The sequence below is a fragment of the Humulus lupulus genome, chromosome 9 (assembly GCF_963169125.1).
Source record: "Humulus lupulus chromosome 9, drHumLupu1.1, whole genome shotgun sequence".
NCBI classification, from domain to species: domain Eukaryota; kingdom Viridiplantae; phylum Streptophyta; class Magnoliopsida; order Rosales; family Cannabaceae; genus Humulus; species Humulus lupulus.
Window position 1 is genome coordinate 30,414,635 of NC_084801.1, and position 13,954 is coordinate 30,428,588.

Consider the following 13,954-nt stretch of genomic DNA (forward strand, 5'->3'; position numbering starts at 1 on the left):
CCTGGGAGCTGGAGGCAGATATGCAAGCTCAGTTTCCCGAGATGTGTAGGTAAAATTTCGAGGATGAATTGCTGTAAGGAAGGGATAGTTGTAACGTCCCAAAATTACCTAATAAGTCTTAGGGCCTTGATTAGGGGGGGCGGGATGGCAGTATGTGAAAATATGTGTTTAATTTCTATGTTAATTTTAATTATGTGAATTACGTGATGATATGACTAGATGTGCATATTTAGGGTTATTAAATATGCATGTGGGCCCGCTTCTTATTAGAAGGGTAATTTTGGTAATTTGGCCCGTTGCGTGCATAATTGTGTATTTATGTGCATATATGTGATATATGTGAGAGACCACATTATTATGTGGGTTAATTTGGGCTACTCGACATGAGGTGAACCTAGGGAGCAAGTTAGCAGGAAAGTCACAACGGGACCCGATACCCGACTCGGGGTGAGTCGAGGGGTATTTTGGGTAATAGACATTTATTTGGGTTATGGAAATAAATATTTGGAGATATATTTGAAGTTAGAGTATTTAGGAAGGAATATTGGGGAAATTTACCATTTTTCCCTCGGTGACGTTTTTGGTACCCCGAGCCTCGGGATTAGCTTAAGTTAGTTAAGTTAGATAAAACAAAATTAGAAATCCTAGAAGCTGCTACTTAGACCGTCTCTTTCTCTCTCTTTTCTCTCAAGCTTTCCAAGCTAAGTCCTTGAAGAACCAAGGGAGATTTCAGACTAGGATCACAAGGTTTGGAGCTAGAGTCTTGGGGATTAACTTAGTAACAACTTGGGGGATTCAATCTTTATCAGAGGTAAGTTTTAAACTATGGTTTTAGCATTTAAATTGTGGAAATTTCTGGTTGTTTTAAGGTGTTTATGAGCTTGTGAGTTTCAAAGATTGAAGGTGTAGTTTTGATGAGTTTTAAGCTACATTTTTTGTGGGTTTTGTTGCTAGGAACATATTAGTACTATTGTGATGGTTAAATTATGTTATTGGAATGATTTTGAGTTAGATTGGATGGGTTTTGGCTGCTGGAAATGGAGGATTTTCTGGGTTCGTGGGGCCAAGTTGTGACTTTGTTCCTGGTAAGTCGCGACTCAGCTAGAGCCATGCACCATTGGAGGCCTCTGCCTGGGGGGTGCGCCGCGACTTGAGAGGCCAAGTCGCAGCCCATGCCTCTAGACAGAGAGGAGGTAGAGGCTGGTCATGGGAGCGCGTCGCGACCCACAGGGGGGCAAGTCGCGGCCTGCTTAGGCAGTTTTGCCTTGGAAGTTTGTTTTCAAAATATAATTATTTCCTTAGGGCTTGAGATTGTTTTCACTACCCGGCTTGGTGGAACCCGAGGGCCCGGAGGCTAGGAGTTGGTCCAGAAGCCTTTGATTGCTCGATATTAATAGGATCATATTTTATGGTTGTAACTTAGGGTATCGCTAAGGGCTCGGAACTGGGATCGTGCTCGAGGGTCGTTCTTATTTACGCTTGCTTGGACCAAAGGTAAGAAAACTGCACCCAGAACGTGTTGTATGTGATTAGGGCTTGGCCCGTTTGTTATATATTAATATGATTAGGGCTTGGGCCCCATGATTGGTTATGTTAGGCTATTGTTCTAAATGCTCACTGATAAATGCTTAGGTGCTTATATTTGTTACATGACTTCTATGGTTAGGGCATGTGGCCACGTTATATGAATATGCTTGGTATTATGAAAATGGTTATCCAATGGGATTATATGATTAGCGTGAGTATGTGCTTAATTGTAGGGATGTTTCTATTCACATATGTTCCTTATAAGTAAGGTATGAAATCCTGGATCAGGGCTTGACTTATGAGTAGCGCGCTGGTCGAATGGCATTGCCCTAAACCAGCAACGTATTATTACGCTGATCGACTCTAAGGTCGAAGGTTAACCACAGGGGTTGGGCTAGCTCTATGGCTAGTGAGATAGAGCTAAGGGTGAGGCCCCAGGTGATTATATGGTCACGTAGCTAGGGCATAGGCCCGAGAGATGGCTTAAAAGCCAACTGAATCGGACGACGATCCAATGATCACTCGATTGATCCAATGATCACTCGATTGAACTTACATTGTATTGGTTATGAATTGATGTTGCTGATTTTGTTGAATGGTTATTTTAAGTTATATTTTCTGTTGTCACATGTGTTGTTTTCTTGCTGAGCATCGGCTCACGGGTGCTTTGTGGTGCAGGTAAGGAAAATGGAAAGCTTGACCAGCCATGAGTTGGAGAGCTTCGGTGGTGGCGTGTATATATGTGGCTGCTTGACCATCACGGCCGAGGTTTATCTCAGAGGAACTAGGGTTATAGCCATGTTTTGCCGCTTAGGCCGGCTGATGTAACTTTTGTTATGTATTTACCATTTTTAATAGTTGTGTTGTAATATTTTGGGATCCCATGTTATATAAAGCTTTTGGAATAAAAGTCATTGGTTATTTGACCAAAATTTTTAACCCTAACCCTTGTCACTACCCTTAGTTACACGTTTTAAGCCAAATGACCTGATCAGCAGGTCTGACACAATTTTAAGTACACAGTGTAACGGTCCTAATTAGGAGGGCGTGACAGCCTATTTCCCATGTATTCGACCATACCAAGACCATAAGTTTAGCTTTCGGTCTCTCAAATGTGTCAACCTTGGGTTTAGTGATTCTTTTAAAGGGTTCAAGTGTCTTAGATCCACGGGGAGATTCTATATATCTAGAGATGTTAACTTTAATGAGATAGATTTTCTTTCCAACATGGTTTTCTCAATAATTTTCAACCAGAAAAACAGGCTCCTATCTCTATCCCTACATGGTTTCATATCCCAGTCGCTTCTGCAGGCTCACCTTATAATACAACACCAACTACCTCTCAAGATCAACCTCCATCATCACCTTATGTGTCCCCTGTAGTATCATCATCTGATTCTCCTTCCTCAATAGCAAGAAGTCATGAGGTATGCACGCCTAATCCTATTCCTGTTACATATGATGTGGTTGATGATTTAACTGTTTCTTGTGGTTCAAGTGAGTCTCATGATAGCAATGCCTCATCCTTGGCCTCTCCAACTCTGACATCGACTCCACCTCCAAAGTCACCTCCTCAGCCCACTCATCCAATGATTACTCGGGCTAAGGATGGTATATACAAGCCCAAAGTTTATCTTGGCCAATCGCAGTGGCATCCTCACTCTGCTGAGCCCACTTTTGTATGTGATGCCATTGCCATTGAGGAGTGGAAAAATTCCATGCATGATTAAATACAGTCTCTCCAGGCCAATCACACTTGGTCACTTTGTTGGGAAAACTTATACATGATCTTTATTTATTTTCATGTAGATCAAATATTAAACAAGCTAATATGAGACAACCTAGAACATATTTCTAAAATTGAATTCAAAGAGAAATAATTCTAAGAATACTTACATTATACGCAACAAAATAATAGAGTCATTCCTTTAGTTTCTCTAACCCCTGTAGCCTTTCTGTCGCAGAGTATTACCAAGAAACTGAACCAATCTTCAATTTTCTTCATAGCCTTCCAAAGTATCCTTAGATTCACCTAGACTAGAGTGGGCAATTCTCAACACATGAGATAGATATAGAGAGAAGAAGAGAAAAGAACAATAAGGCTTAGAAAATGACTTATGTTTAGAGAGAATCTAAAATCTATCAGAAACTTGTGTTTCAACTTATGAACTTATGATTTCAACTCTCTCTTAACATTCATTTTATAGACTCAATTAGGTCATTTATTTAATTAAAAAATCAATAAAATAATAGTCAATTAACATCCCTAGGTCAAAATTATCATGGGCTTTAGGCCCGTGAAATTTCTCATTTGATTATAAGCTCGTTGGACTTAAAATCAAGGCCTGTATTATTTTCTATTAATTTAATTAATTAAATAATTATTTAAATCTTTTATCAAATTAATTATTTATAATTTGAAACTTGATTTAAACTTATTTATTAATTTAGATGCCAATTAATAAATCTGCCATAATTTCTCTTTTCTTCTCAAAATTACATAACTCTGTGAAACTATCCAAAATTGGCCTGGTCAACTTTGATAATTAAATCAATTAATTGAGACTATCTAGATGATTTTATCCAAGGTACAGTGGGGACCATGGGCCTATGAAATCAAGCTCCAGTAAGTTATCATAAATCTAACAAATAAATTTACTAACTTATTAATTCCCCGTGACTCCACTAAAGACTCGGAGTTGCACTCTTGAATTCATAGAATACTGTATAAGCAATATAGATACGTTATTAATTATCCATTGTTACAACCATAATTATCACTCAATCCTCTATAGACGGTCTACAATGAGATGGGACTAAAATATTGTTTTACCCATCATTGTATTTTATCCTTAAAACACTTAGTTCCTTGTAAATGATATTTCAGTAAACTGATATTAATTACTGAAATGAGATCTCTATCATTTAGCACCTTGAACCAAACTAAAAGGAAACCATCATTTCACTTCTTCATCAGAAGCTATAGATGTTCACATCTATGATTAACACTCCCACTCAATTACACTACCGAGTTCCCAAGATATAAGTATGGGCTAGTCCGTAGGGTAAGCTGGTAACAAACAAGTCAAAGAGCTCAAATAATACAATCAGTTAGAATACTAACCACTCAGAATTGAGATTGAATTGACCTATGGTCAACTATATGATATGACTAGAATAGATAACAACGGTATGTTTACTTATCCTATCTACTGTCAATATCGGTCATGTCCGATGTAACAAATACATCTGATCTTATCTACTTTGCTAATGTTATTTAACAAAGACAAGGTAGTACTATTAGTACTCATCTATGTAGATGACATTACTGTTATTGGAAACAATGAAGCCAAGATTACTCAATTTATTTAAGCCTTAAACAAGAGTTTCACGCTGAAAGATCTAGGTCCATTTCACTTCTTCCTTGGTATTGAAGTGCACCGAGATGAGTCTGGAATTTATCTATCACAATCTAAATACATTGAAGAGTTGCTGCAGAGATAAAAAAAAATGGTCAATCTGAAACTGTGTCCTACTCCAATGGTGGCTGGAAGACCTATGTCCTTAACTGATGGAGACAAACTTAACAATCCCACGACATATGGAAGCCTACTTGGAGCTCTTCAGTATTTATGCCACGCTAAACCCGATATTGCCTATGTCGTTAACAAGCTGAGCCAGTTTATTCAAGAACCAACAACAACTCATTGGAGTGGAGCTATGAGAATACTGCGATATCTGAAAGGGACTATCAGACATGGTCTCTATATTGGTCTAAGTAACAGATTGAGTTTAGTGGGATACTCTGACGCAGATTGGGCTTGTTGTTCAGACGACAGGAAGTCTATAGGAGGCTATTGTGTTTACTTTGGAGAAGCTCTTATATCTTGGTCATCAAAGAAGCAGGTTGTGGTGTCAAGATCCAGCACCGAATCTGAATACAGAGCTCTTGCTCATGTTGCAGTAGAAATTGCTTGGATAGAATCACTGCTGAAAGAGTTGAAGTTCCCATTGTTGTCTAAACTTGTAACATGGTGTGACAATGTTAGTGCAGCTGCTCTTGCCTCAAATCCAATTTATCATGCACGGACCAAACACATTGAACTTGATGTGCACTTTGTAAGAGACAAAGTGTTAAAGAAGGAGCTTGAAGTTAGATACATACCTTCAGCAGACCACATAGCAAATTGCCTCACCAAAGGGTTGCCTTATGACCGGTTTCAAGTGATAGTATCCAAACTCAATGTGAGACCACCACCCTTTCGTTTGAGGGGTGGTGTAAAGATATAAGGTCTCAGCCTAGTCAACACACACATCAGCGCATCATTGCAATATCATTGCCTCTGTGTACATAGAATTTGTTATAAGAAATAGTAGTAAATTGTTACAATATTCTTTCATTTCTGTTAGGAATTATAGCAACGTGTCAGGAGCCAAATGGCTCATCAATTCTTGTAATGATTCTAGTATATTCTTCTTGCTAACAGAGGCCTTAGCTAATTCTTGAGCTGAGTTTATACAATTTCTTCTCTCAATACAATATACTTTTTCTTTGAATAACAATACTAGACACAGTAAATTATCATTTTACGACAAACTATGTATTTTGATCGAAATTGCTATGATAATAAGTAAGATTTTTCATAGTGAAGGTTATGATCGGTAATAAAAAATTTTAAAAAAAAACACGTAATGCCCCAATATATATGTAAATATGTTTACAATAATATGCGTATTATTATTACAAGCACCTTATTCAAAATTTATGTGGAACTTATGTTTTGATGTGTGGTGTTGGACAACACCATTTCTGCCTTTCACTAGTTTGAAAGAGGTGGAATGCTTTGTTCATTCCTAAAGAAATTAGTTGGATCAAACTTGGTCTTGACATGAACCAACCTACTGAAGTTGTTCTTGTAATATTTGGTGGCCCAAAAACTTGCTTCTGCATATCCCGTAGCTCCTTCACCATTGTCTTCTCCAATATCAAGATCTCTATAATTGAGATATGCTTCTCTTGGATTTTTGGACACATAAGGAGTCATGTAAGTATAGAGCCTTCTTATCCAATTTATATGCTTCTCGGATTCAGTGATATTTCCTTCCTCTTTCCAATAGACCAAGTATTGAATTGAGCAAATAATCCCTGCTCTGTGAGGAAATGGAAGTTCCGATTCTCTAATCTCATTCATTTTCCTACCATATGGACTTATGATCAAGATAGCTCTCCCTAGCTGTTCTTCATAGAACCTTTCCCATATTCCTTCCAACCCTTTTTCTCCTTTGAAGGACAACCTTGAAGGAGTCATTCTTTGAGGCAAAACGTCAAGAGGTTGTCATGTTCGGAATGTATGAAAGTACACGACAGATTCAATCCAACTCAATTCAAAGCAATCTTCTCTAACCAAACCCAACTCAGGAAAACTCTTTTGCATCAAGGGAATTAGTGTTTCCACACCACCAAGAAACAACGAGTTGAATGAAACTTGTATTGTTTTTTTACCATCTTGAGTAGGAACTGCTTGTAAGAAAAGTATGATGAATAAATCGTGGTGAAATTTGTGAGCTATGCATTGCCATCTATAGAGAAGCTTGGTAGCATTTTGTGTCAAGTTCCGGTTGACCGTGAAAACAGTCACAATTGATGGAACTGGAACGAGCTGAATTTTCCACGACAGAACAACTCCAAAACTTGCTCCTCCACCCCCGCGAATGGCTCAAAAGAAGTCTTCCCCCATAGATTTTCTATCGAGAATTCTTCCTTCCACGCTAACTATTTCAGCATCAATGATATTATCAGTTGCAATACCATATTTTCTCAATATAGTTCCATAACCTCCTGCACTGAAATGCCCACCAGCTCCTATAGTAGCGCAAGTACCTGCTGGGAAGCCAAGATTGTGCTTTTCTCAGCAATCTTGTAGTAAGGTTCGCCAATGGTAGCCCTGGCTTGTAGCCAAGCTGTTTTCTTTTCGATGTCAACATGGATTGACCGGAGATTGATGAGATCGATTATGACAAATGGGACTTTGGAGACCGAAGATAGGCCCTCGTAATCGTGTCCGCCGCTTCGGACTCTAATCTGCAATTCATACTTCTTGGAGCAAAATATGGTGGCTTGGACATGGGAGGATTGCAGTGGTGTCATAATAAAGTGGGGTTTTGAGGCCAAAGGTGAAGAGAAACGAGGGTTTTGAATGGAGAAATTCAGGCGAGTGGAATACGACCGGGTCGTTTGGTTTGTAAATGATTTTTTATATTGTGGAAGCGTTTGAAGAATGATCATGATTGGTGAGACAATGAAGGAATTTTTTGTGGGTGGGAAGTGGATAATTTGCCAACGAAATTGGGACGATGGATAAGAAAGTGAGAAATAATAAGAAAAAAGAGAGATCAGTATTAGACTTCATCATGGTATTTGTTTGTAAGGCAATCTCTAGCTAATTTGCTGTGAATAAGAGGAGTTCCTTATTTGTATATAATGTTTGTAACTTGTTTTGAAATTGAAAAAATTAGTTCGCTATAAACATGGCGCCGGTTTTAATGGCTTGAAATAATGATGAACCATATATAGTTGCGGGTTTTCCAAGATTTTATATGTTGTTTCAATTTGATAGACATGAACAGTTGAAATCAAAACAAAGGATATACTATACTAAACATAACTGATTTGCATGACAGTTCAGATTTAATTTATTTGATCAATTAGCTTTGCAAAATAGTACAATTTGCTTAATATTAGACATACATGGTTTATAAAATAATAAAAGTTCTAGCAAAACACTCGAACTCTCTTTATATATAATCCCCATTTGTCGTATATTTTGCTTAATATTAGAAATGAAGAACAACAATTATATTTCATATTGTTAAATTATATTATATTTGATAGAGGCTACTACGAATACGAATAAGTATTAACATAAAAGAGTAAATAAAAGATAGTTTTTGACCACAAATTGCAAAAAAGGGAAAGATTTGACCAAACCCCCCTTTTGGATTTGTTCTTACCATTTTTTTAGTACGAGCTAAGAAGAGAAACCAGAGAAAAAATACAAAAAGACAAAACAGCACAAACAACGAAACCACATGGAACCCATATAGTGAGTACCTTTTGACATAATATCTTTGATTATAGATAAAAACCCATATTCAAAAGGGTTCACTTCTTGAGGCTACCACGAACACCAGGGCGGGGCTTAGAGCTCTCGACGGCGGCAACGGTGGAGTGACGATTCACAAGCTTCTCCTCTTCGTATGGGATCTTCGGGTGACGAGCCTCGTGATGAATCTGCATCGATTTCAAATCAGGTACGGTCGTCTTGCAGAGCGGACACTCGAACTTAGCGTGACCACCTTTCTCGATGCCGGAGCGATCGGCTAGCCCTGCCTTGCCGCCGCCACGGTTGGTGGTGGCTGCATCGATCTTGGCAGCGATCTCCTTCGTTGTGTGCTTCTTCGGCTTCGCCTTTCCTGTCATGGTAAATAATGATCGGATCTTAGAGATGGGATTCTGTAGATTTTTCTATCAGAGGGCTGATACTAATTTTTTCCCCCAAAAAAACAGACAAGACCATAAATTGAAACCCTAATGGTAAAGAAGATAGAGTTATAGCTGAATTCAACCATACAAGACAAAAAAATCTCATTTCTCTTTATTTCACTAAAGTTAAATGGCAATATTATATTATTAAATTTTAATGGAAGTTTTAGATTGAATTAGACAGTGGTGTCCCTGTGTATCTTTTTTCATTAAATTAGTTTAGGCTTAGGTTAATTACCGATTCTAGTCCAGTATCAATAAGTTGTGATTAAACACTCCATGGACTGATCGGTAATAAGGGAAATATTAAGGTTTTAAAATATACTTATCACAATATGTATAACATCAATATAAAATGATGGGTTTCCATTAAAACTATATTCATTGAAAACATTGCATAAATTGGGGTATGGTAGCTAGAGAAGTTCGAATATGACAGGAGCGATATTGATTACTTGGTTGGGTCGCAGAGAAGAGCAGAAATCCAAGGTGATCGCTAACCATTAAATTGTGATGAGGAAGTATACATGAGCAAGATTTCTGAAACAAGCAGCCATTTTAATTAGTCAAGAATACCCGCTATCAACTTTGAAACATTAAAGCATGGAGAAGGGCATTTAACATCGTCCATACTCGAAACTTGATGTAGTGGCGGCCAATTTTGGATTGAAGAAGATATTTGCTTCGTAATAGTTAAATTCTTTTTTTTTTATTTTTACGGTGGAAATAAAAGATAAATAGATGTTTTAATATATGTTAAAGATAAGTATATATTTTTTTTCGGCAAAAATATTTTAAAATTTTAAAATATTATTTTTTTTCAATACCTCATCGGAGCTATTAAGTATTGACTTAACAGATATGTATTACTCTATAATTTAAGTATTTTTGTTATCAAAATATATATTTTTTAAATTTGTATTAATTTAAAATGTCTTTTCAATTCATCTTTCTAATTTAAAATATGTTTTTTAAAAAAATAAACATGAAATTAACTTACAGAGTGACATATGTCTGTTTGGTCAATATGTTTAACAGTTCCAACACAGGAGGTACTAACAAAAGTAATATTTTAGTAACTTTATGTACTTTTGTCACAAAGAAAAAAAATAAGTATTTATATTTAACATATATTGAACATTGAGTATTTTTGTCGTAAAAATTAAAAAAAAAATTGTATTTAACTGTAACAAGTATAAAAGATTAGGTATTTACGCTGTAAATACTTCAAATATAAATGAAGAGCTAAAATGAAACAATCTTTATTTACTAAAGAGTAATATGATATGCGTATGCATAATTTACTCTAAAATGTTACAAATTTATATGGCAAGTATTTTTCTTCCGCCAATGACATATGTGCAAAATAGGTCTCACTAACTAAAATGACTAGGCGTGTGTAAAGTTTTGGTATAAATAATGCCTGCACAAATCATTAACATTTGTGGTTGGGTTTCATTTTTAGAAAAGAAGGGTATTTTATATGAATACCCAGCTAGGTTTCATTTTTCAAAAGAGTATTATGATAATATACCCAAAGAGTGTCATTTCACAGCCAAATGAGAGACAATCAACAATATGACAAGTTCATCTAAAAACTGAAACAAGGGGCAACATAAAATATAAAACACACAAGGAAGATAAACAACGATAATTCCATAACAAATAGTAGCAATTACAAAATAGACTATGACAACTATAAATATGGGAAATTATCCTTAAAGCATCCCACGCCAAGCCACAAAGTTTGGCCTCGCGACGCCCAAGGGCCTCACCATATAAGGTCGGGTGCACAAGGCACCAACGACTAGCGAGGCCACGTGCAAGGCACCCGTGCCTATGCCAACGAGGAGCTAAGAGCTTCACTAGACCTCCTACGTGCGCACCGAAGTTCCAAAGGCATGAGGGCCTCGCTATGCGAGGCCTAAAACACCTAGATGGGGCGTACGTCCCCACGTCCACATGCCACATGAAGGAACATGCAAGACGTTCACTAAGGGCTCCTCACACAACCCCAGCCTCGCTAGGTGATATGCTTATGAGACTATGCACTAAGTGTGTCTCGCGAGCTTGCAGCCTCACTGTGCTAGATGTAGGCAAGGTCGTGTGCCTTACTCGGCTCACGAACCACCTGGGGAGAAGACCTCCAACCTCGTAATACATGTCAAAGGCACAAGGCCCACATGGTGAGAAGCGCCTCACTATGCGAGGGCGAGTTTGCAAGGTGGTACACAAGTGGCAAGGCCCCTCGGCGCTGAGCTTAAGATCTCACTCGCCTTGGCACGAGGCCCGAATGATGAAAGGCACCTCGCAATGTGAAGCGCTGCATGCCTAGATGCCAATACGCGATGATGTTGAGATACACATAATACAAGGGAGGGCCTCGTTATGCGAGGCCTAATTGGCCCAATGTCACAAGGCCAACACACGATAGGGCCTCATTATGCGAGCCCTATTTCCCAAAAATGCCTCAACATTGAGGCTGCATAAAGGAAACCCATTCTACCTTAATGAAGAACCCACATGTTCTCCAACACTTGGTAGAATGTAAGGAAGTTTGGAGCAAAGGTATATCTTGGAAATAGGATAACAACCATTAGGTACAAGGTAAGTGTACGGGTATGGGAAGTATGACCCTGAAGGAGGATAGAGGCGTGACTCTGACATACGTATCAACAAGTAGTGGTTGTACGAATTAGTACGAAGAGTGGAGGCACTACTTGCATACCTCTGACCATGCACCCGGGTCGAAACCACAACCTTCTACACCACTACGACTTGTGCCGCTACCCTGACAGTGTATCTATTTACAATCTTGTTCCCTGGGACCACTATGTATCAAGAGCTATTAGAGCTCCACTATAAATAGATCATCGCCCCTCAGGCAAAGGGGTTGGAAAATTCATTGTATACTGAGGCTATTGAGCAATATAGTAGCATTTTCTCCAATGTTTTTGAAGACTTTTCTTCTTCAAGATTTTTCTAAATTCATCATTTTCTTATCGACTTTTGATTTTTCCGACCTAACATCGTTGACGAGTTCTCACTGTCAATAGTTTGGTGTTGTCTGTGGGAAGGACAAGTATCAAGATACTGTTCTTCCATCGATTCCAACAAGGGAAAATGCCAAGGCTCTCAAGACGCCTACGAGAATTACATGATATTGAGGTTCGCTTGGACGGAGACCAACTTAGGGCCTCCATGAGAGACCCTCCGCCGCTTGAAAATGGAGATACATCTAGCCCCTGGTAAGGAAAGGGAGGCGTCATCCGCAACGGTCCAACCTAATGGAGATCCTTCAACACCATCAGTAGCCCCCGTGGGTGGCCTGGGTATGGACCCTCCTCCTCGATCACCAACTAAAACGCATTCCGGCCACCAAGATCGAGGTCCCTCCACCATGCAGGCCTGGTAAAAGTCCTTGGGTACATTTTGTGAGCTTCAGATTCTGGCCACCGGGATCGAGGTCCTCCACCATGCAGGCCTAACAATAGTCCCTGGGTACATTTTGTGAGCTTCAGATTTTAGCCACCGGGATCGAGGTCCCTCCACCACGCAGACCTGGCAAGAGTCCCTGGGTACATTCTGTGAGCTCCAACTCCCAAACCCGCTTTTATGAGGATGAGATACGGGAGTTGCATAGGAAGAATCAGAGGTTGGAGACCACGCTAGAGAACATGCAAGAGGTGTTGAATGGCCTGGTGGAAGGGAAGTCAAGCATGCCCTTTCCCAAACATAAGGAGAAAAAGCATAGGAGAGGGGAAACCACCATCCCTACTAACGGTGGGAGAACGCGACTTTCCACTAGCAACACTCCCCGGCCAAAGCATCACGAAAATGGCCTGCACCAATGAGGTACCCCCAAGAGGAGAGACGGAGGGATGATACTGGTTATAGGAATGAAGTTGAAATCACATCTAAGGAAGTGCCCCTGACCTAAGAGAGAAATTCAATAGGAGAAGGTTAGACGTGAGGACAACACCCCCTATGTCTCCTTCGAAGGACACGAGGAGGGAAGCCAAACCCTTCTGACCTAAGGGACTCCTTGAATAGGAGGAGATAGGAAATGGACACCAAAATAAGAAGCCTTCGGAGCAAAATAGTCACTGCATCTGGGGGGGCACATGGTGGATGACGAGCTCAACAACGAGTCACCTTTCACAAGAGAGCCTCACACGACCACTTATGAGGGCACAATGGACCATAAGTTCCATCTTGATGCCTTCAACGATTTAATGAAATTGGTAGGAGTCAATAGTAAAACAAGATGTGACTGTTTTGCTATCACGCTAAAGAGAGCTGCGTACAAGTGGTTCAAGAGGCTAAGGACGGGAACCATCAGATCATGGCAACAATTTTCTCATGAGTTTCTCCAGCAGCACCATGCAGTGTGCGATTACACCATGCCGGGCACCATGCTCGCTAACATAAAGCAAGGTGAAGGAGAAAGCCTAAACGCTATATCCACAGGTTCAACATGGAAGCAGCTAAGGTAGGAAGCCTGACTCAAGGGGAACTCAAGATGACGATCACGGTCGGAGTGCACCCAGGCAGCAAGCTATGAGAAAATATGCTCAAAAGAGATGTCACCGAACTAGATGACTTCTATGAAAGAGCAAAAAAGTACATCTGAGTTGAGGATGGTCCTGAGAACATTAAAGCGGTAGAAAGTGAGCCCCTGTCCAAACCCTCCGCTCATGAGGGCTCGAACAGTGCAAAGAAGAATAGACCATATGAAGAGTTGAGGGACGACCAAAAGAGAAAATACAAAGGCAGAGGTGAACCCAGGCAAGCGTCGTACACCTTCTTTACAGAACTGACAGACACTAGGGAACACATCTTCCTCGCGAACAAAAATCAGGTCCTCTTCAAGAGGCCCTTGCC

The 13,954-nt window shown here is 39.5% G+C and overlaps 1 protein-coding gene and 1 pseudogene across 2 annotated transcripts; both read right to left on the reverse strand.

Moving 5' to 3' along the window:
* Nucleotides 1–6,220: 6,220 nt before the first annotated feature.
* On the reverse strand, nt 6,221–7,775 carry LOC133802445 (tetrahydroberberine oxidase-like; annotated as a pseudogene).
* A 655-nt stretch (nt 7,776–8,430) lies between these two features.
* LOC133802446 (protein METHYLENE BLUE SENSITIVITY 1-like) lies at nt 8,431–9,704 on the reverse strand. Of its 2 annotated transcripts, XM_062240754.1 has the most exons (2): nt 9,526–9,704; nt 8,431–9,000 (listed from the first exon to the last, which is right to left on the reverse strand). In XM_062240754.1, exons 1-2 carry the CDS (start codon nt 9,572–9,574, stop codon nt 8,690–8,692), a joined length of 360 nt encoding a protein of 119 aa, XP_062096738.1. In that variant the 5' UTR covers nt 9,575–9,704; the 3' UTR covers nt 8,431–8,689. The 2 variants fall into 2 exon arrangements, with proteins under 2 accessions (XP_062096738.1, XP_062096739.1); XM_062240755.1 differs by lacking the exon at nt 9,526–9,704 and having other exon boundaries at nt 8,431–9,176.
* Between the last annotated feature and the right edge of the window lie 4,250 nt (nt 9,705–13,954).